Source organism: Elgaria multicarinata, chromosome 8, assembly GCF_023053635.1.
Source record: "Elgaria multicarinata webbii isolate HBS135686 ecotype San Diego chromosome 8, rElgMul1.1.pri, whole genome shotgun sequence".
NCBI lineage: Eukaryota > Metazoa > Chordata > Lepidosauria > Squamata > Anguidae > Elgaria > Elgaria multicarinata.
This window is the reverse complement of record NC_086178.1, coordinates 9,235,750-9,258,466: the sequence shown is the minus strand read 5'-3', so window position 1 is coordinate 9,258,466 and position 22,717 is coordinate 9,235,750. Positions and strand designations below refer to the sequence as shown.

Here is a 22,717-nt window from a genome sequence, read left to right as displayed (position 1 = left end):
GATATGAAGTGGGAGTGGGAGTATCAGTTTGGCCCTAGATCTCCGATGTACTTTCTATAATAAAGTCTGAATGGGATTGCTCCTGCCTGCTCCCAGGATTCCCTGTGTGTCATTTGCATGTACAGGGATGATCCCAGGATGTTTCCGGGGGGAAAGGCAGGTGTAGAAATGGCCCAACACTCTGTTCACACAATGGCAAACCAGCTGTCGACAAGGACCCACAAGCAGGACATGGTGCAACAGTACCCTCCCATCCATGTTCCCCATCAACTAGTGTATGCAGGCTTACTGCCTCTGATACTGGAGGTTGCACTCAGCCATCAGCACTAGTAGCAATTCACAACATTCTTCTCCAGGAATTTATCCAACCACCTTTGAAAGCCATCCCAATTTTTCCAACCTAAACAATCCCAGCTGTTCTAGCCTTCTTTCATAGGGGAGATGCTCCCAATAACTTTTTTAAGGTGTGGTGACCATAACTGTACACAGTATTATAAGTGTGGTCACACCATAGATTTGTATAAAGGTAGTTTGAAATTTGTAGTTGGATTCTCAATTCCTTTTCCAATAAAGCCTAACATGGATTTTGCCTTTAAAACAGCAGCCACACACGGGGTCCACCTTTTCAATGAGCTGTCTACCATGACCCCAATATCTCTTTCTTGGTTGGTCACCACTAGCTCAGATCCCCTCAGGTTATTCTTGAATGGATTTTTTTGTCCCAGCATGCATCACTTTAAACTTGCTTACTTTGAATGGCATCAGCCATTTGGATGTCCACTCTCCCAGCTTGGAGAGAATCTTTTGGAGCTAGTGTTAGTCCCTTTTTGTTTTAACCATCTTAATTTGGTGTCATTGGCAAATTTGGCTACTTCACTGCTAATTCAAGATAACTTATGAACAAGTTGAAATAAATTGGTCCCAATGTAGATCCCTGTGGGACACACACACCCTACCTTGGGAATGAGATAACCGTTCACTTTCACATCCTTCGTGCATTGTCTTGGAAGTCCAACTATTAAAATATATTTTAAACGCTGCATCTCATGAATCACAGCATTAGTGTAGGGCAGTTTCGTTATATCTTTGTAGCAGATTGAGCATGATGAACTGAAAACATCTTCTATCTCCTTGTAGACTTTATCTGAGAAAAATATTTAAAATGGAAGCTTTAGATTGGATATAACTTTTTATTTCATATATCTTCAAAACTCATTGACAAATATTTATTCTACATGAGGTTATTCCGTTTAATTCTCTTAATGAATCACAAACTAAAATTGGTGTATTATTTATTTGTTTATTTATTTCTTTATTACATTTCTACATTGCCAAATAGCTGAAGCACTCAGTTTAATACACTTTTATCCCACTTTTCATCTAAGAAGTTAAAAAACAAAACATACATGTTTAATTAACCTGTTGGGAAGGTTAAGTTAGTAAATACAGGCTGACCCAAGGTTTCATGGCGGTGTGGGATATTTTATTGCTTTATTAACAATTCTTGTATACTGCTTAATATAACAAAGGGCCTTGCTAAACAAGGCCTTAGTGCGCTGTGAGGCCCGGTTTTTCTGCTGTGCGTCCAGATGACGCACAGGGGAATCCAGGCCCAGGCCGCACTGAAGCCTCCCCTAACGCGCCATAAGTGAATTCGCTTATGGCGCGCCTTTTCCGCAGCCCCAGCCTGAGGCCGGGGCTGCGGAACGTCTAGCAGGGTCCGTGGCTTTTTGCGGCTACTCGCTTACTTGTGAGTAGCTGAGAAAAGCCACGGAGGGGGCACAGCACTCATGCGAGTGCTGTGCCCATCGGCCCGGGGGGGATCCCGGGGGGGAGAGGGGCAGGGGGAAGGCCGGACCCGCCAGGAGAGAGGGGGGAAGCCAGACATCGGCGATGGCAAGGGAGGGGGCAAAGATCAGGGACGGGGCTGCCAAGGGAGGGGGGAGAAGATCGGGGATGGGATCGGGGATGGCGGATGGGGGGAGGACGAGTGAGCAGGCAGGGGGTCATGGGGAGGGAACAGAAGTGTGTGTGGGGCTAAAAATTTTTAAAAAACCACTTACCTTCTCCGGAGTATTCGGGGCGCACGTGGCCCCTTTAACAAAAAATAAATAAATGTCCAACGCTGCAGGGCTTCCAGAGTTCCTGCGCGTCGTGCGTGTAGGAGGCAGGGCGGGGCGGGCTAAAGTTAGCGCGCCGTCGCCCCGCCTCCCTGCCAGCTTATCTGGCATCATCTAGCAAGGCCCAAAATCTCTAAGTGGTTTACATGCCAAGGTATTAAAAATCACTATTAAGACACACAGCTAATAAGCAATTATGAAGTTTAGGTTCTCATTCTGACACACTAAGCACCACATTGCTGAACTAGAGCTCAGGGTGGCCCCAAGCAGAGCTGGGGAGGCAGCTCTTTCAGCAGGCACCATAAGCCTGTTCATAAACTCATTTATTTATAGGCTGTTTCCATTTCATCAGGAAAGATTCTAGGGACATAGGAAGCTGCCTTATACTGAGTCAGACCATGGGTCCATCTAGCCCAGTATTGTTGACGCTGACTGGAAGCAGCTCTCCACCATTTACGGAAGGAATAGTTCTTTGCTCTACCAGGAGAAGCCAGGGATCAAACCTGGTAACTTCTCCATGCAAAGCATGTGCTCTGTCCCATTGAGCTATGGCCGCTCCGCTCCCTTGATTTCGGGTGCAAAATCAGAATTAAAGCTAAATATGATTTTTAAGAACATAAGAAGTGCCCTGATGCTGGATCAGACCAAGGGTCCATCTAGTCCAGCACTCTGTTCACACAGCGGCCAACCATCTGTTGACCAGGGACCAACAAAACAGGACATGGTGCAACAGCACCCTCCCACCCATGTTCCCCAGCAATCAATGCAACAAGCTTAGTGCCTCGGATACTGGAGGTTGCACATAACGTAGCCATTCATAGCCCATCTATCTCCTGGTAAATTCAAGGTTCGACTTCTGCAATGCGCTCTACATGGGGCTACCTCTGTGCCTAGTCCAGAAACTTCAATTAGTCCAAAATATGGCAGCCAGGCTGGTCACTGGTACACCTAGGGGTGACCCCACATTACACCAGTCTTAAAATCTCTTCACTGGCTGCAAAATAGATACCGGGAAAAGTGTAAAGTGTTGGTTATCACGTTTAAAGCTCTACATGGTTTGGGTCTGGGCTACCTGCGCGATCACCTTCTCCTGTACAACCCACCCTGCACACTTAGGTCCTCTGGGAAGAATCCACTTCAGTTAGCAAAAACTAGATTAACAACGGTTACCGAGAGGACCTTTCCTTCTGCTGCTCCCAGACTGTGGAATGGCCTGCCGGAGAAGAATCATCAACTTCACAGTCTTTTAGAATTTAAAAAAGCAATAAAGACTGATCTAGTCTGGCAGGCCTATCCAGTGAAATTTTAGAATGTTTTTGGGATATTTTAAAGATGTTTCAGAGATGTTTTAATCATGGATAGTATGTTTTAATCTATTTTAATGTGTATTTTATATAATGTTCACCGGCGAGGTGATCACCAGTGAGGTGATGTTTGCCCTGTCCTGGATGGGTTGCACTCTCCCTAAAGGATTGGGTCTGTAGTTTGGGGGTGCTCTTGGATCCAGAACTGTCACTCCAGAACTGTCCAGAACTGTCACTTGAGGCACAGGTGAACTCAGTGGCAAAGAGCACCTTTTATCAGCTTAGGCTGATATACCAACTGCGCCCTTATCTGGACAGTGATAGCCTAGCTACAGTTATCCATGCTCTGATAACCTCTCGTTTGGATTACTGCAATGCGTTATACATGGGGTGCCTTTGAAAATGGTCCGGAAGCTTCAGCTGGTACAAAACAGGGCAGCCCGTTTACTAACAGGGACTGGTTGGCAAAATCACATTACACCAGTCCTTTTACAACTTCATTGGCTGCCAGTCCAGGTCCGGGCCCTATTCAAAGTGCTGATATTGACATTTAAAGCCCTAAACGGTTTGAGGCCAGGTTATTTGAAGGAACGCCTCCTCCCATATATACCTGCCCAGACCTTAAGATCATCTACAGGGGCCCTTCTCCGTGAGCCCCTGCCAAAAGAAGTAAGGCAGGTGGCTACTAGAAGGAGGGCTTTCTCCGCTGTGGCACCCCGGTTGTGGAATGAGCTCCCCAGAGAGGTCCGCCTGGCGCCTACACTGTACTCCTTTCATCGCCAGCTGAAGACCTTTTTATTCTCTCAGTATTTTAACACTTAATTTTAACTTAAATTTAAATTTCACTGTTTTAACTCTGTATTTTAATCTTATATCAATTTTGTTGCGTGGTTTTATCCTGGTTGTGCTTTTTATACTGTATTTTGTAATTGTGCTTTTAACATGTTGGTTGTTTTATTATGGTTTTAACTTTTGTGAACCGCCCAGAGACCTTCGGCTATTGAGTGGTATAAAAACGTAATAAATAAATAAATAAATAAATAAATGTTTTTATACTGTTTGTTTTATACTTTGAACAGTTTTAGTTTTTGTGGACTGCCCAGGGAGCTTCGGCTATTGGGCAGTATAAAAATGCAATAAATCATTATCATCATCATCATCATCATCATCATCATCATCATCATCATCTAAATTGGTGGCTATTGCTACATCTTGTGTTAGTGAATTCCATAATTTAACTATGTGCTGTGTGAAGAAGTGCTGCCTTTTATTTGTGCTGAATCTCCCACCAATCAGCTTCATGGGATGATGATGGGTTCTTTTATTTTGAGAAAGGGAGAAAAATGTCTCCCTGACCGCATTCTCCCACCATGCATAATTTTGTACACTTCTATCATGCCTCCGCTTAACATCCTTTTTTTCCAAGCTAAACAATCCCAGCTGTTTACAAGCTTCCTCATCTTCGCGCATCATTTGATAGCAATAAAACCTTCAAAGTATGACATGATAGGGATCAAGAGTGTCCCTTGATCCCACCTCTCTGACCTTGGATATCTGGATGATTTGTCAGGAGGAGAAGTGCCCATCTCAGAGAAGTTGCAGTTGTCTCTGTTCCCGCAATAAAGAAGTCGTGAATACATTGAACAAGGTTCTCTTCATCATAGGTAGAGTTGGGTTCATTCCTTCTCTAATGTTGAAAGTGGAGAAAGGTAAAATTGAATTTAAAATTAATTATAGGCTGTTCCTCAGCACTTCCTTACCTTCTGTGGCACACTTATTTTCCTAGCAGCCAATTACAGCCATGTCTACACCTCCAGGACAAGGGGGGAGGATCGTGCAATATGCTGATCATGAGATCCTCCCCCTGAGTTCACATGTGGTGCGCAATGTCCAGGGAGAAAGGAGGATGGCGCGCCCACCATATTTTTTTAAAAAAGAAAAGGAGCTGGAGCGCACCTGCACTTCAGCTAAAAAGTAAGTTTTTTAAAAAAGGCCCGAACCCACTCCCTTTCCCATCCCCAATGTGCCCTGTGCCTGGTTCCTGGCTCCTTGCGTTTAGTTGTGAGGAGACCGGACAAAACCAGGATGGCCACCCACACCTCCCGTGGTCTTGGGACAATCCCAATACTGTTGGGAAAAATCGGGCTAAAAGCCATCCTGGTTATCCCTCCCTGCTCCCGGGATCCCCTGTGTGTCATGTGGACACCCAGGGATGATCCCAGGTAAATCCCTGGGATAAGGCATTGCGCAGACATGCCCTATGCCTCATAGTTGATTGTTTAGAGATACTTGTACTGACCTATGTGCAGACAGCATCTTCTGCTGCATGATTTGGCTCTTTAGGCTGAATGAGGCAGTGAGTCACTCTATGGCCTTAGCTAGACTGGGCTTTATCACGGGGGGAAATCCCTGTGCATCCACATGATGCACAGGGTATCCCGGGATCAGGGAGGGATGATCCCTCCCTTGCCCTGGGATAGAGCCCTCCCCTTTGGGCCTGCTATTTCTGCGATCCTGGGCTGAGCCCAAGACTGTGGAATGTGTGGCCCGTTGCCACGTTTTGACCTGGCTCTGGCGATTACTCGTGCGGAGCCAGGAGCTGTGCCCATCGGGGTTTTGGTGGGGGGAGTGGGAAAAGTAGCTTAAAAATATATTAAAAAACCTTACCTAGAGCACAACCACTCGTGCGCTAACTCCTCTTCAAAAATAAAAAATGGTGAGCGTGACGCCTCTCTTCCTGAGGGCATCGCCCCTCACATGTAAATGGAGGAGGGATCTCATGTTAATCACAACGTGAGATCTTCCCTCTTCCATCACGGACTATAAGGTAGGTCTAGCTAAGGCCTATATCTCTTTCTTGAGTGTGAGTGTGTGTGTGTTTGTGTGTGTGTCTTGAGTGTGAGTGTGAGTGTGTGTAAGAAAGCTCTTTACTGTGTGTGTTTATTTTTTCTGTATCTGTGTACTTTATACTATGGCAAAATCTGCACTACTGCTTTAGAACGGTTTATAACTGTAGTGAGAGCTGTTGGGACCCAGGACACACTCCGTATACAGTTTCCAAATGTTTTTGAAGTGTCGTATCCTGCTTGGGGTAGATCTGACCTGTGCTTCTTTTTGAGTTTTTTTTACCATGGACGTGACATAAAGCTTTAGCTTCCAGGAAAATATGGGAAATGGTTTCCATTAAAATATGTAGTGAAAAATGTCCTTGCATTGTTAATGTACTTTGACCCTAGTATGTCCTTGCACAAATGTCATGTGCAAGTTCAGTGTTGGGCCACAGTAGAAGACTCACTACCAATGGCTAGCCCTGGGGCCCATCATGGCACAGAGACAGCCCTGGCTGTGTGGCTCTGAGGGCATTATCATTAGTAGTGGCATTTTGTGTGTTTTTGGGGACTTCCCTCCCATCCTCCTGTGCATTTGTGAACATAAAGTCAATTGGTACTCTGCTGGAACAAGAGAATGTGGGTCTAAAGATGTGCTTTTCTATGGCTGTGTGATTTAACCATTCTTCATTTGCACTTTTAAACCTGAGATTCATATGCCTGAGTGCTTCCTTTCTGTGTAAGAGTTGCTAGCTGTGGGCAAATCATAGACTGTTCCACCTCAGGTGACCTTTTCTCCATGTCCCATGATGCCCTTGGCTCAGACTCTGGTAACCTGTTTTCTGCCTATCACTCAGATTGACCACCAATCACCATTGTGTGAGTCCTAACAAAACTACCACCAGGCAAGAAAGCCATAGGGTGCAAATGGGTTTTTAAGGTAAAGCAAGGGGCAGAAGGTGAAGTAGAACTCTACAAGGCAAGACTAGTGGGCAAAGATGTCTACAGGAGAGTAGAGAAAACTTTCATGAAATCTTTGCCTGGACATGAACAGTGCTTTTCTATATGGAGAGATAATAGAGGAACTGTGTATTAGGGCTGTGCTCCGCTCCAGTTCGGATCCCTGAATCTGAAGCGGAGCGGGCCGATTCGGACCTCTGAAGCCTGATTCCGAAACAGATCAAGGGAGGTCTGGATTGGCGCAAAGCGGTTCAGAATGATCCGAAGCAATTTGAACTGTTCTGAAGCTCTGGACGCCGGTAAGTGGGGGGGAGGAAACCTTACATGGTGCCGCCGCCGCAGTCCGTGCGGTGACGGTGGCGGAGCCAGGTAAGGGGGCAGGGTGGAGGGGGCTTACTTTCATCCGTAGTGGTCCAGTCAATGGTTTCAACTGTGGCCACTGCCTATTTCTGCCTTGAGGCCTGGGCCTCAGTTGAAGCTACTGTCTGGACCACTACGGATGCAGGTAAGTGGGGGGAGAGGGTTACCTCGCTCCTCCTCTGCAGTCGTGTGTGGTGATGGTGGCAGAGCTAGGTAAGGGTACATGGGGAGGGGGCTTACTTGCGTCTGTTGCAGCATGGGTGGCGGCTTCAACTGAAGCCCAGGCTTCAAGGTGGAAACAGGCTGTGGCCTGTTTCCACCTTGAAACCTGAGCCTTAGTTGAAGCTGCTGCCCGGACTGAAACAAATGCAGGTAAGTGGGAGGGAGGAGAGCTTACCCGGCTCTGCTGCCACAGTGCATGCGGTGACGGCAGTGGAGCTAGATAAGGGGACAGGGGGAGGGGGGTTACCTGCATCTGTCGTGGTCTAGGCAGCAGCTTCAACTGAGGCCCAAGCCTCAAGGTGGAAACAGGTGGCTTGTTTCAGCCTTGAGGCCTGGGCCACAGTTGAAGCCACCATCCAGACCACTACAGACACAGATAAGTGGGGGGGGGGGCTTACCTGGTTCCACTGCCACTGCTGCAGTCCATGAGCAGGTAATGGGACGGGGAGGGGGCTTACTGATTCCCAGCTCAGCCACTTTCTATGCAGTGGCGGCGGCAGTGGCACCAGGTAAGTATGGGAGGGGAGGCTTACTTGGCTCCGCCACCTGCCTCCACTGCGATCCATGCGGTGGTGGACAGTGAAGCCAGGTAAGGGGGAGCGGGACCTATTTGGCCCCCATTTTGTCCCCCTTTCACCAATTATCTGCCTCCGCCATCTGCCGTGGAGGAAAGTAAGTGAGGAAGGAGGTCAAAACGGGGTCTGAATCTCGATCCAGCCCTCCGGATCTCACTCCGGATCAGGTTCCGGAGCGGATTCGGGAGGGTCGGATCAACCCAAAGCAGTTCGGGGAGGGTGCACAGCCTTACAGTATATGGAATACCCCCCAAGTTTCGCAAACCTCAAGCAAGCAATACTTCTTAGTAAAACTGTTTTCTTTCCATGACTAAAGAAAGCAATGGTCTCCTTTTTTGTTTAGCCTTTGTATGCATGTGGAGCTGCATACATTTGTTCTGTTTTGTCTTTTTTGTGCTAGCTGCCTTTCTAAAAGGAGGCAGCAATAATCTCATTGGTATTTAGGCATACCACTGTATCTGTGACAGTGCTTGAGCTCTGCTGTGATATTACTGTTTACTTTCATGATCAGATGATCTGGATTAAATGCACTTTCAAACTAGGGGTGTGCACAGACCCCCCGCTCCGCTTCACTTGCAGATCCGCCATTTTCCGGATTGGGCCGCTCCGCCCCGCCCCCGCTCCGCCCACTTCTGCTCCGCTCCGCCCGGAGCTCCGGATCCGGATCCGGAGCTCCGTTTACCCCCCCATAGGCTTGCATTGAAAGCTAAAAAATTATACAACTTTTTTTCTGTTCAAGTTAGAAACCTCATGTTTGGCACCATGACACCTCATGGGGATATACACACGCGTGCCAAGTTTCAAAGCAATCCCATCATCCCCTGATTTTTGGCGAATTTTTGAAAATCGGGCACCCCACACACAACATCCCTGCGAGGTGGGCAGGGGAGGAGGGAGGGAAGGCAGGCAGGCATGCAGCTGGCATTTCTGGGGGCATAAGGAAGTGAGCCAAGGATAAGCCAGTAATGCATATAAAATGGAATAAATCAATCAATAAACAAAGGAGGGGTGGAATTAAAAGCAGCAGTGTTGCTCAATAAACAACAAGAAGAACTTTTTTTAAAAGGCTATATCTGTCTTTTACCAGCAATAGGGGGACGTGCCCGGGGGAGGGGGAAGTAGCTGCCAGTTCAAGACACTGACAGCCACAGCTCTGAGAAGAAGTAAAATGCTCACTTCGACTCAGAACAGGCATTGCTCCACCACTGAAAAGTGACCATTCACTTCAACTCATGATAGGCATTGCTCCACCGTTTTACTCTCTTTGGAAGGCTCTAATGGCCTTCCAGTGCAGGAGAGAGTGGGGGCACGTCCACGATGAGATGCCCTAGGGGAGCTCATCCCCTTGCACCACATCGATTCAGTTGTTCCCCAAGGTTAGGGTGGGGAGCAGTGCTGTGTTTCTATCTCTTATTCTTGGCTTAGTATATGATTTCAGGTTGTGTTTGTGCATTTGGTGGGGCTACTGTGTTAAAAAACACGGGGAAAAGCCCATTCAGATGAAGAAAGAGAAGTTTCCCAGAATCCCAAGTTACCTGTTTTGCCTATGCCCTCCTCCAACTTTGGGATCATCATGACCGGGAGCTGACTCTGCCCCTCAGCCCTTTGAAAAAGGTATTTTTCCCACCGATTTTTTAAAAACGTCTAGCCCGCGACCCGTACGATGCAGAAAGTTGAGAGTGGTCTCAAAATGACCCCCATCCACGACTCTCTGTGCACAATAATTTTCAGAATGATATCTTAATCCCCCCCCAGTTATCCCCGATTCTTTCCCTCAATGCAATCCTATGGGCGAAAAGCCGAAAACGCAGTTTGAGCCGCGCAGTTGACCCGATTTTCACAAAAATATAGCCCGCGACCCGTATGATGCAGAAAGTTGAGAGTGGTCTCAAAATGACCCCCATCCACGACTCTCTGTGCACAAGAATTTCCAGAACGATAGCTTAACCCCCCCCCCAGTTATCCCCGATTCTTTCCCTCAATGCAATCCTATGGGCGAAAAGCCGAAAACGCAGATTGAGCCGCGCGGTTGACCCGATTTTCACAAAAATATAGCCCGCGACCCAGACAACGCAGAAAGTTGAGAGTGGTCTCAAAATGACCCCCATCCACGACTCTCTGTGCACAAGAATTTCCAGAATGATAGCTTCAAAAACAACGTAGTTATGCGTGATTATTTGCCGCAATGCAATCCTATGGCGAAATGTTTTCAAGATGGCGACCGGAGCGCTCCGCCTGAACTCGGAGCTCCGAAAAATGGGCGCTTCTCTTCGCCTTGCTTCTAGGGGGTCCGCGGTCCGCTCCTACTCCGCCTCTGGGTAAGGCGGAGCAGGCCAATCCGCTACTGCTTCTACGCTCCTAATCGGAGCGGAGCACATCCCTATTTCAAACATTCCTATGTATACTGCAAAACCATTGTGACATAATGGCTAAATTGTTAGATATAGCTAGTACAGTGATGGGTTCAAATTCCTGAAGAACCATGAAATTCAGTGGATGCAAGGGTGATCTTAAGCCAGTGACACAGCCTACTCCACATGAAGGGCCTGCTGGAGATTTGAGATCCATTGGAGTAGCCTTCCTCTGCATCCCAGCAGTTTGAGGCATCTGTTATGGTGGGATATGGGAGAGGGTCTTCTCTGTTGTGGCATCTGGGTTGTGGAATGCCCTCCCATTGTAGACTCAACTAGTACAAACACTGCTTTTATTTCAGCATAAAGTTAAAATGTTGCTTTCTGTCAAAGCGTTTCAGAGCTATACCTGCCTAAAGCTGCATAAAGATTTATTTGTTTTTATAGCATTTTATTTTTTACTGGCATATATTTTTTTAATTATTTAATACATTTTTTTGCCATGGAAATTATTTATTCTTCTATACTGTTTGAATTAATGTGGGATACAAATAAAATAATAATAATAATATAATACATAAATAAAAATAATAAAATGTATAAGTGGAAACTATGGGCATGTACGTAAGTTTCATAGAGTAATGTGGAATTAAAATATAATCAAGAAATCACTTTGCACTATCAGGGGGGTTAAACAGATTGATATTTTAGATTTTCTCAAATGTGTATTTTTTGTGTGGAATGGGCCCTAATCCAGAGTTATTTTTTTTAGTATAGAAGCAAAGTCTTGGTGCAAAGGTTTCCACTCAGCAACAGCAATCCTATTATCTTGGGAGTTATGACAATATCTGCAATGAAAAGATTATCTGAGGCGTAGAAGAAATTACTGGTGACTTGTAAGATATTGCTATCCATCCATAGCAGGAAAGGGAACGACACTTTATACGAGTCATATTCAAAGAAGGAAACATAAAGTTAACTTGGATGAGTAGTTTTCAAGTACAGCATAGACTTACTTTCTCCATCTGAAGAAGATAAAAATCTATGAAATCCCGTGGCTCATGAAAGCACTGTTGCTCCTTGTGCTTCGCTGTCTCCTCCCTTGCAAATGAAAGCACCAATTCAAAGGCGGCAATGGCTTTTTTGTGAGGTCCTGGAAGATGCTTCATGATCCATGGGAACATTTCATACAACTAGAAGGAAAATAAGCACAATCCTGACATCATCAAGGAGGAGGCTGGGTAACACAAGTTAACCCCTTTGGATTAGCGCTTCAGTATCATCCTCTGGAATATTCTGGGGTGGAGAAGTAAAAGGGTTCACTGATATGTATAGAGGTGGGGGCTGCTTACCTTAGCAGGTAACCTTTTTGCAGCAAAGACTTAGTGAGTGTGTTTGAACTGTAGTTATGTAGCCACCATGGTAGGAATGGTTCACGCGACATGCTAAGTCATGGCTCACATGACATGATATGTCATAATGTTTAGGGCAGAATGCTTAACCACTATGGCTTAGGATGTCATCTGAACAGGGAAACCCTCTTTATTCTCTTTTTGTTTGCCAGAGAACATAACTCCAATGCAGGCACCAACAGCTATGATGATGCTGATGTGATGTTCTACTACATAAGGCTACATTGTTAAGTGTAAAATAAAAGTTTATTAAGATTTGCAGAGTTCAAAGCAGGTACTCACTGTGTTTTTGTAGCAGAATGGTAAGTATGAAGCCATAGAGGGTGAGTAAGTGAGTGCTGGATGGAAGGAGAGTGCTGATTGGATGTTTGAATGGAGCATCTGGATTGGTGTGAGAGAAGGGGAGGAGTCGGAATACTGTGTGGTATATATTAGGGATGTGCTCCGCTCCGCTTAGAATCAGAGAATCAGAAGCGAATTGGCCTGATCTGTCTTGCCCAGAGGCAGAGTAGAAGCGAACCGCGGTCCTGGAGAAGCATGGCGAAGAGAAGCAGCCATAGGAGAAGCGCTTCTCTTTTCGCAGAGTGATCCGCCCTCCATTTTGGATAATTTCGCCCATAGGATTGCATTGTGGAAAAGATTAGGAGATAACTGTGTTGTTTTTAAAGCTATCTTTCTGAACTTTCGTGTGCTTAGAGAGTCATGGTTGGGGGTCATTTTGAGCCTATGCTCAGCACCCTGCATGGTGCGGTTCACTTGCTATATTTTTTAAAAAATATATGTAAAAAAAGCGGGAGAGGTACCTTTTTGAAGTGCTGAGAGGCAGATTCAACTCCCAATCCTGATGAGAAGTGATGACCTCATGAAGCATCCTTCAATCCCAGCATTGGAGGGGGAACTGAGGCAGAGCCACCCTGAGAGCTTTCTGCTTTGTGTCTCTTTGTGGGTTGGTGTTTGTGGAGAGAGGAGTTAGTTATAGGTGCTGCTGCTGTGTTTGGAGTTGGAGGAGATTAGATTAGGATTTAGCTTGGGTTGTGTGTGTGTTTGTTTTTTTCTGACTGTTTGCTTAGTTTGCTCTGTGTTTTTCCCTTACTTTGATTTTATATAAACTTTATTTATAATTTTTGGAGTGTTTGTTTGTTTGGTTGGTTCCCCGCCCCCTTCCCTCTCTTAAAGCCTGACTGTGTTTCGTCTTCCTTCTTTCTTCTATATAACAAAAAATACAAAAAATACCAAAAAAAATATTCTCTATTTCTTCTCTCTCTCTCTCTCTCTCTCTCTCTCTCTGTGTGTGTGTGTGTGTGTGTGTGTGTGTGTGTGTGTTGCTTGGACTGTGTGTGTGACTGTGTGTTATTGTGTGAGTGTGCTGTGTGCACTGCTTGTGAAGTGCAAAAAAAGCCAATACAGTTTGAGCTTTTCAAATCCAGTTTGGGCAAAGCATACGCACTTGTCCCATTTCCCCAAATATATATTATTCGTAGTATTATTAGTAGTATTATATTATTATCATCATGAGAAGAGGGAGCAGGCGCACGTCTGTGGCTAGGCGCTGAAAGCAGTGGTGGTCAAGGGAAGGCTCAGCCTGGCACCAGTAAGCAGGCCACCTCTCCTGCTGTGAAAATCAAACGGGCAAGTCCGTGGTGGGGCATCTGCCGGGACTGACTCCCCCATACTAGATCTATGGCGTATCTCTGCCTGGCTTTCTGCCTGCCTGTCCTCCTCCTCTGTGACCGCCTCGCAGGGATGGTTTACAATGCATGACTTACTGCTGGCTTTGAAACAAACCATCCTTGCCTCACTTCCTTATGCCCCCAGAAATGCCTGCTGCCTGCCTGCCTTCCCCCCAGGGTGCTGCTATGGTGGGTCATCTGCCGGGACTCACTCCCCCATACTAGATCTATGGCGTATCTCTGCCTGGCTCTCTGCCCGCCTGTCCTCCTCCTCTGTGACCGCCTCACAGGGATGGTTTGCAATGCATGACTTACTGCTGGCTTTGAAACAAACCATCCTTGCCTCATTTCCTTATGCCCCCAGAAATGCCTGCTGCCTGCCTGCCTGCGTGCCCTCCCCCCCCCAGGGTGCTGCTGTGGTGGGGCATCTGCCGGGACTGATTCCCCCATACTAGATCTATGGCATATCTCTGCCTGCCTATCTGTCCACCTGTCCTCCTCCCCTGCCCGCATCGCAGGGATGGTTTGTGTGTGTCTTGCTTTGTCTCAGGGGACAAGTCCTTCCTGCGCTCACTTAGACTTTTTGAAGTTCCAAATTAATTTTTCAATTGTGGAAGGAGATTCATATTTAGGATTATCTACTCCCCAATTCATGGTATGTTGGGATTTCCTTTGAAATGGCCCCATTGAGCTGTCTGCAGCTTTAAATCCCTGAGATACTGGGGTGTCCGATTTTCAAAAATTCCCCAAAAATCAGTGGAGGCTTGGATTTGCTTGAGTCTTGGCATGCATGTGTATATGTGCATGAGGTGTCATGCTGCTGAACTTGAGGTTTCTAACGTGAAAATTGATGGAGATATAGAAAGGAGTGTTGGAATTGGGGTTAGGGGTGCTGCGGTTGGGGTTTAAGCCCCCCCAAAAAATCAGGGGATGATGGAATCTGCTTGAAACTTGCCATGAATGCGGATGTGCCTGCTTCCAAGTTTTTATCTGTCAAAACGTCGGAGAACAGTCCATGTCTGAAAATGGGGTGTCCGATTTTCAAAAATTCCCCAAAAATCAGGGGAGGCTTGGATTGGCTTGAGTCTTGGTATGCTTGTGTATACGTGCATGAGGTGTCATGGTGCCTAATTTGAGGTTTCTAACGTTAATAGAAAAATGTTGTAGGCTTTGCAAGCCCATGGGGGGGGGAAAGCAGAACTCCGATCCAGATCCGGAGCTTCGCAGTGAACCGGAGCTGACTATAGGCGGAGTGGAGCGGACCCAATCCAGAAGTTGCAGATCTGGAAGAGAAGCTGATCAGGGGGTCTGTGCACACCCCTGGTATATATGTTGCTGCTGACAGGAAAAAGGTATGAGATGAGATATTGCTGAGAGAGAGATGTGGAATAGAGGTAGGAGGAGTCTTCATGTTTTGTTGTTTTGGTGGATTAGTGTGTGGGAAGGAGAATAGTATAGTTTAGAAGGGGTAGAGTTGTTAGCTGAAGTCTCTCCATTTTTAACAGGAAACTGTAAAGTAGCCATCATATTGCAGGCAAAATGTCATGATGTCCTGTATGCGAGAATGCCTCCTTGAGTGCATCCTTCTTATCTAATATAAACAAGAGCGCCGGCTCCAGTATTCCTGTGTCATAGTTAACTTTTTGTAACTTACAGTCAGGCCAAAGGTATTGTTTACAGAACAGAGAGAATTGTTTAGCATAATTAGCTATGCCCCAGTGTTATGTTCTGATTGGTTAATGCTGCATCAGGGCCCTGCCCCTTGCAAGCTCAAACCTGTACTGTATTCCCTATGTCTTTTGTCTGATTGCTCCGTTTGAAGAGACCAGGCCTTGATTACTAATCAATAAAGCGTTTTTGAACCCTCTGTCACTGGAATGGTGGAGTCGTGCTTAAGGGCTGTTTGGATTTCGTCCTTGGGTGAAAAGATCTAACAGAGTAGGTAGGAGTACTTAGAAAGTTACATTTGAAACATTGAAGTGAAATTACCCTCTGAAACCATTATGCATTGTACTTTGAAACCATATGCTTATGAACTGAGAGAAACCATTAAGCTTTTGAACTTGCATTAACTTCTTGCTAATAAATTACATTCATTTTCACCTGGTGTGGTCATTAGAGTACCTGGGAAAGGGTACAGGACGATCTATGGTGGCAGCGGAAGGAAGAAGTTTGGGGCGAGAGTGTGGATCTGTATAGCAGTGGGGCCTAAGAAGAAGAAGGCATGCCACAGGGATGACTTTAGCATCCCAAACCCTTGACGGAAGCACCTGAGCTGGGTCCTTTGGGTTCCAGAAAGAAGAAGAGTGATCCAGAGTAAACCCAGTGAAGGGTGGTCGTCACACAGGAACCACCAACAGTGATGCTGCTGCAAAGGTGATTTGCTTCCGCCATTTGAATTGGGTTTCCCTCCCTTCTATCCCAGCTCACCCTCTGCAGAATGGGATGCCACAGGCAAACCAGGGAGGAGAGGTTCAGTGAACCCATAATGAAGGCTGAATCAGTTCAGACCAACCTCCAACATTACAAGACCGGCCAACACCCAGCCCAAGTTTGGGCGGGAAGACCGCCAGTTGCATTTGGAGAGGAGCAATAAAATGCTCCCCCACCACGCAGGGCTGGTCACATGGGGCACGGGTCTGGGCTGCTATAAGCAGCCGGTCCCGTGACTCGGCCTCTTTCGGCGCACTGACTGCACGTGGAGCAGTCAGCGTTTGTGGCTAAGGCGGCGGCGGCTTAGGCGGCACTTACGGCGGTGAGAGGCAACGTCAGCAGCGACAGCTGAAGGAGGAGGAAAACGCAGCAAGGCTCGGAGCGACCAAGGCGGCGGCGGCGCTTCGAGAGAGGCGGCGGCCGAGGTGGAGGCCGCATGGTCGAACCCTTCGCGCGGTTGCCAGGCCTGCGCCTTGTTGACGGAGCAGCAGCACAGCGGCGGCGCAGCCTGGCTCGGTGCAGCGATTGATCCCAGCAGCCCTCTCGGGCCGGGTTTGCTTAGCGGGAATCAGTCCTGCCAGGGGGAGGGGAGTCTTCAGGCCACCTCAACCCAGACTAGGGGCCTTTGCATGCATTTAACCCCCTTTCCTTTACCCGGCTACCGGGAGCGCTTGCGGGCGGGGAGTGGGGGTGCGCGGGGGCTGCCCCATTTGATTGAACTCGTCAGCTGGGTGTTTTTGCTGGGGAGCTTTGCTGGCCCTGCCCGGGTATCCTGTGTAGGCTTTCCCTGCACCATACCTTCTCCATTCCCTAATAGATTTTGGCAGCGGGGGGTGGGCGTTCTGGGCGGGAATTGCCAACGGGCCTGCAGCATTATTCGTTCCCAATCTGCAGTTGCTGTTTCCATTCCAGTTGCTGTTTCCGGTTGCTGTTTCCATTCAAGGGCAGTGGGGGATTGTTTTCTCATTTTGAATAAGCTCTTCCACCCAGCCAGTCTCCAGTTTAAAGTCTTTGTGTGGCAGCTTGCCTTCAGCTGAGACACATTAGTCCTCTACATTGCTACCCCCAATTAAGGCTATAATCCCCAACTGTCCTAGTGACTTGGGCATTTCTCCCCTCACCATTCCAATGCCTCCCAAGAAGGGGAATGGGGGTAAGAAGGGGAAAGGCAAAGCAGCCTGCACCCCAGCTAAGTGGCCACCCCCCAGCCTTTGTCATCCTCAGAAGAGGATGAACCAGATATATCTCAAGTTCTAAGACACATTGAAGCCTTAGAGCAGGACAATGCCAGCCTTAGATTGCAGCTCCAGTCACACAAAGCAAAAGTTGTTAAGAAGTCCATTTATCATAACCCTGCATTTAGACCTGTAACTTCTTCACCCAAGCAGGTGTTGCCCACCCCCCGCACAACGGTGGATGAAAGCAAACAGCCAATTCAGAGAACTGAGCCACAGCATGATGCTACCACTCAGGGCCCTTCGCCTTCAACATCATCCACTCCTCCGGTCAGCGATACTGTTCACAGTAAGTGTTCTTTGCACAACACACCTAACACTCAACAATGGTCAGCATTTGGACCTTGGGGCGTTCCACCTTGGGCCCTTGGACAAATGTGGCCATATTCAACATGTATTGAACACGAAGACTCGGGGGAGGCTAGCACACCGCATAGGGCAGTGGCAGATGCGTGCACACAGGTGTGGAGTGACACAGGTAAGGCTGACACAACCGGGCCTCATTCTGCTAGTCAGGGCACTCAAGTAGAGAATGCTGCAGCAATTAAACCACTTGGTGTTGCAACCAATGCTGTGCAAGCTACACAAACTGAATCTGTTGATGGTGCAAATGTAGTAGTTGACCCATATGCCTCCGCTAAGGGCTCTCCAGTCCCTTACGGGGCCATATCCACCCCAGTGGGATATCACTTACTCCCGGCTACCAAAGAAAAGATTTGGAAAGGGGAGTATGTGAATCTATTTTCACTACTTTTCTGGGAAGAAGAGAAGCCCAACAAGGAGAAGTACAGGGACAACGAAGTAAATAGGAAGAAGAAAGTGGAGAGGACCTGGGCCAACTGGTTGGCTGGGTACATCATCTTTATGGGGGTGGTGCTACAGAATAGGGATGTGCTCCGCTCCGAATAGGAGCGTAGAAGCAGTAGCGGATTGGCCTGCTCCGCCTTACCCAGAGGCGGAGTAGGAGCGGACCGCGGACCCCCTAGAAGCAAGGCGAAGAGAAGCGGCCATTTTTCGGAGCTCCGAGTTCAGGCGGAGCGCTCCGGTCGCCATCTTGAAAACATTTCGCCATAGGATTGCATTGCGGCAAATAATCGCGCATAACTACGTTGTTTTTGAAGCTATCATTCTGAAAATTCTTGTGCACAGAGAGTCGTGGATGGGGGTCATTTTGAGACCACTCTCACCTCTCTGCATTGTCTGGGTCGCGTGCTATGTTTTTGTGAAAATCGGGTCAACCGCGCGGCTCAAACTGCGTTTTCGGCTTTTCGCCCATAGGATTGCATTGAGGGAAAGAATCGGGGATAACTGGGGGGGGGGGGTTAAGCTATCATTCTGAAAATTCTTGTGCACAGAGAGTCATGGATGGGGGTCATTTTGAGACCACTCTCAACTTTCTGCATCGTACGGGTCGCGGGCTATATTTTTGTGAAAATCGGGTCAACCGCGCGGCTCAAACTGCGTTTTCGGCTTTTCGCCCATAGGATTGCATTGAGGGAAAGAATCGGGGATAACTGGGGGGGGGGGGTTTAAGCTATCATTCTGAAAATTCTTGTGCACAGAGAGTCGTGGATGGGGGTCATTTTGAGACCACTCTCAACTTTCTGCATCGTACGGGTCGCGGGCTAGAAGTTTTTAAAAAATCGGCGGGAAAAATACCTTTTTCAAAGGGCTGAGGGGCAGAGTCAGCTCCCGGTCATGATGATCCCAAAGTTGGAGGAGGGCATAGGCAAAACAGGTAACTTGGGATTCTGGGAAACTTCTCTTTCTTCATCTGAACGGGCTTTTCCCCGTGTTTTTTAACACACCTCGCAGGGATGTTGTGTGTGGGGTGCCCGATTTTCAAAAATTCGCCAAAAATCAGGGGATGATGGGATTGCTTTGAAACTTGGCGTGCGTGTGTATATCCCCATGAGGTGTCATGGTGCCAAACATGAGGTTTCTAACTTGAACAGAAAAAAAGTTGTATACTTTTTTAGCTTTCAATGCAAGCCTATGGGGGGGAAACGGAGCTCCGGATCCGGATCCGGAGCTCCGGGCGGAGCGGAGCGGAAGTGGGCGGAGCGGGGGCGGGGCGGAGCGGCCCGATCCGAAAAATGGCGGATCTGCAAGTGAAGCGGAGCGGGGGGTCCGTGCACACCCCTACTACAGAAGCACCCTGATAAAGCCACAGTCCTTGTGAAATACCTGGACATCATATTCTGTTGTTATACGGAGTATTTAGGTCCAGCATGGCTCGCTTATGACGAGGCCTTCAGATTAAAAGCAGTTTATACCCCTGAAATTAAGTGGGATGTTAAGGAACCCGAATTGTGGCTTCAATTCATGACACCAGCATGACCGATAGTGGGTGAACGAGCCGACAGCAGGCACATTCTGTCATGCCCAGTGGGGGCCGCCTTTAATAGGGGCTCTGCCGGGCAGTCGGTTCAACCCCGACTTTTTTGTTGGGAGTACAGCTCTAAAGGGGCATGCACAAGGACCCAATGTAAGTTCAGGCACGAGTGTTCCCTGTGTGGAGCAGCCCACCCATGCTCGGCCTGCCCACACCTTAGAGCAGGCAAGGGGGCAAAGAGTTATTTGCTGGCAAGAGAGGCAATAAAAGCGGACCTCAGTTCAAAGGGCCCCAGCCCGGTTCGAGTAGAGGTACTGGCTGAATGGTTGTCCACTTAACCACAGCGTGAGCACGCCCAGTTTTTGTTAGACGGTTTTAGTCAGGGTTTTAGAATTCCTTGTGAAGGAGCTCGAGCTCCGTTCTTTGCCAAGAACCAATTGTCCATTCGTGGAATGGAGGAGGTGGTTCTGGAAAAGATCAATAAGGAAGTCAGGGCTGGCCGTGTCTTAGGTCCATTTCTGTGTCCACCTCTGCCTTCACTACGGGTGTCTCCTTTGGGTATCGTACCCAAGAAAGCTCCCGGGGAATTTTGCCTGATCCATAACCTGTCGCACCCAATTGGGGAATCAGTGAACGATGCCATTCCTGATGAATTGTGCACTGTGCGTTACGCCTCCTTTGACAGCGCCATTCAAATGGTTAGGCGCTGTGGGAAGGGGCTTTAATGGGAAAGTGCGATGTCAAATCTGCCTTTCGCTTGTTGCCAATTCACCCAGCCGATTTTAAGTTGCTAGGGTTCCACTTTCAGGGCATGTACTATGTGGACAGGGCACTGCCTTTCGAATGCGCAGTGTCATGTGCCACATTTGAACGTTTCAGCTCATTCCTGGAGTGGCAGTGGAGGCAAAGATCTAATTCAAACAACAGTATCCATTATTTGGATGATTTTTTGTTCGCTGGCACCCCGGGTTCAGACCAGTGCCTCGGATTCATGCATGAATTCGAGGTGATGGCAGCAGAACTTGGTGTGCCTTTAGCCCAAGAGAAGACGGAAGGCCCTACTACGTCATTATCCTTCTTGGGAATCCATATCAATTCCATCAATCAATCCTGCAGTTTACCAGTTGAAAAACTGGCCACCTTACTCGCATTAATACATGAGGCAGTCACGTCTAAGAAGGTGACGTTGTTGCAATTACAACAGCTCATCGGGCATCTTAATTTTGCAGGCAGGGTCGTGGCCCCTGGATGTGCCTTCCTCAAGCGTCTGTGTGAAGCTACGATATGGGTTTCACGGCCCCACCATAGAATCAGGGTCTTCGCCGAAATGAGGGAAGACTTACAAGTCTGGTTAACCTTCCTCCAGAAGTACAATGGTGTATCCTTCTGGAGGCAGGAAATCAGATTGGAGTCTCAGCTGCAGGTGAGATCAGATGCCTCTAGAGCATTTGGTTTTGGGGTTATATTCAGGGACCATTGGTGTGCGTTTCTATGGCCATGCCATTGGAGAAAAACGGACATTTGCCGGGATTTGACATTCCTGGAACTGTTCCCTATAGCGGTGGCAGTGTGGCTTTGGGCCAAGCTTCTCGCATCAGCAACCGTGCATTTCTGGCGTGACAACATGGCCACAGTGCAGGTAGTAAACTCTCTATCCTCCAAGAATCGTAGAGTAATGAGATTAGTGCGAGCAATTACATCCCGCTGCCTACAGTATAACATAGCTTTTTATGCCCATCATGTCCCGGGACTAGATAACGGAGTTGCTGATGCTTTGTCGCACAACCAGATGTCCAGGTTCCAGGAGTTGGCGCCTACGGCCAGACGGAAACCGGACTACATGCCCAAGGAGCTTTGGGATCTTGGAGATCCGAAGCCACAGAAGCCAGGAAGATGTCCATTGCTCCCAGAACACGGGCTTTATACAAGTGGTCAGGTAGGGAGTTCAGCACCTTCAGAATCAGATGCAGTTTAACTGAAACTTGGCCGATCCCTATTGACCATGTTCTACAATTCTGGGTGGAGCTTCACCGTAGCGGGCTGCCCATCAGAACATTGCGGGGGAAATTGGCAGGTTTGGCATTCGAAGCAAAAGTTATGGGAATGTCAGACACCACAGTGGATTTTAGGGGGCGCAAGATGCTGGAGGGTTGGACTAGATCCAACTAGGGGTGTGCACTAGGGGTGTGCACAGACCCCCCACTCCGCTTCACTTTAAGATCTGCCATTTTCGGATCGGCCCGCTCCGCCCCGCCCCCACTCAGCCTGTGCCCACTCCGCTCCGCTCGGAGCTCCGGATCCAGATCGGAGCTCTGGTCCCCCCCCATAGGGGGGGTTACCGGGCCCTGCCACCATCGCCGCCCATGCGGCGACGGCGGCAGAGCCCGGTAAGGAGGAGGGGGGCCTTACCTGCCTCCGTCCGTGGTCCGTCGCCGTCTTCAATTGAGCCCGTGGTTCAACCAGGAAGTCTGGGCCGCAAGTGCGGCCCAGACTTCCTGCTGGAACCACGGGCTCAATTGGAGATGCTGACGGACCGCAGACGGAGGCAGGTAAGGGAGAGGAGGGCGGGGGGGTTACTGGGCCCTGCCGCCATCGCCGCCCATGTGGCGATGGTGGCAGAGCCCGGTAAGGGACCAAGGGGGAGGGGGGCCTTACCTGCCTCCGTCCGCGGTCCGTCACCGTCTTCAATTGAGCCCGTGGTTCCACCAGGAAGTCTGGGCCGCAACTGCGGCCCAGACTTCCTGCTGGAACCACGGGCTCAATTGGAGACGATGACGGACCGCGGACGGAGGCAGGTAAGGGAGAGGAGGGCGGGGGGCGTTACCAGGCCCTGCTGCCGTCGCCGCATGGGCGACAGCGACAGCGGCAGGGCCCGGTAAACCCCACTTACCTTTCTGGAGGAGCTCCGGATT

General features: G+C 48.4%; 1 protein-coding gene across 1 annotated transcript in view; it reads right to left on the bottom strand.

Annotated features, from left to right (window-relative positions):
• LOC134402406 (cytochrome P450 2J5-like) overlaps positions 1-22,717 on the bottom strand; it is a 42,138-nt gene that overhangs the window by 2,364 nt on the left and 17,057 nt on the right. The window contains exons 5-7 of the mRNA XM_063131835.1: positions 11,737-11,913; positions 4,970-5,111; positions 957-1,144 (exon numbers count right to left, since the gene is read on the bottom strand). Coding sequence (XP_062987905.1) covers positions 957-1,144; positions 4,970-5,111; positions 11,737-11,913 — 507 coding nt within the window. The remainder of the gene's footprint in view (positions 1-956; positions 1,145-4,969; positions 5,112-11,736; positions 11,914-22,717) is intronic.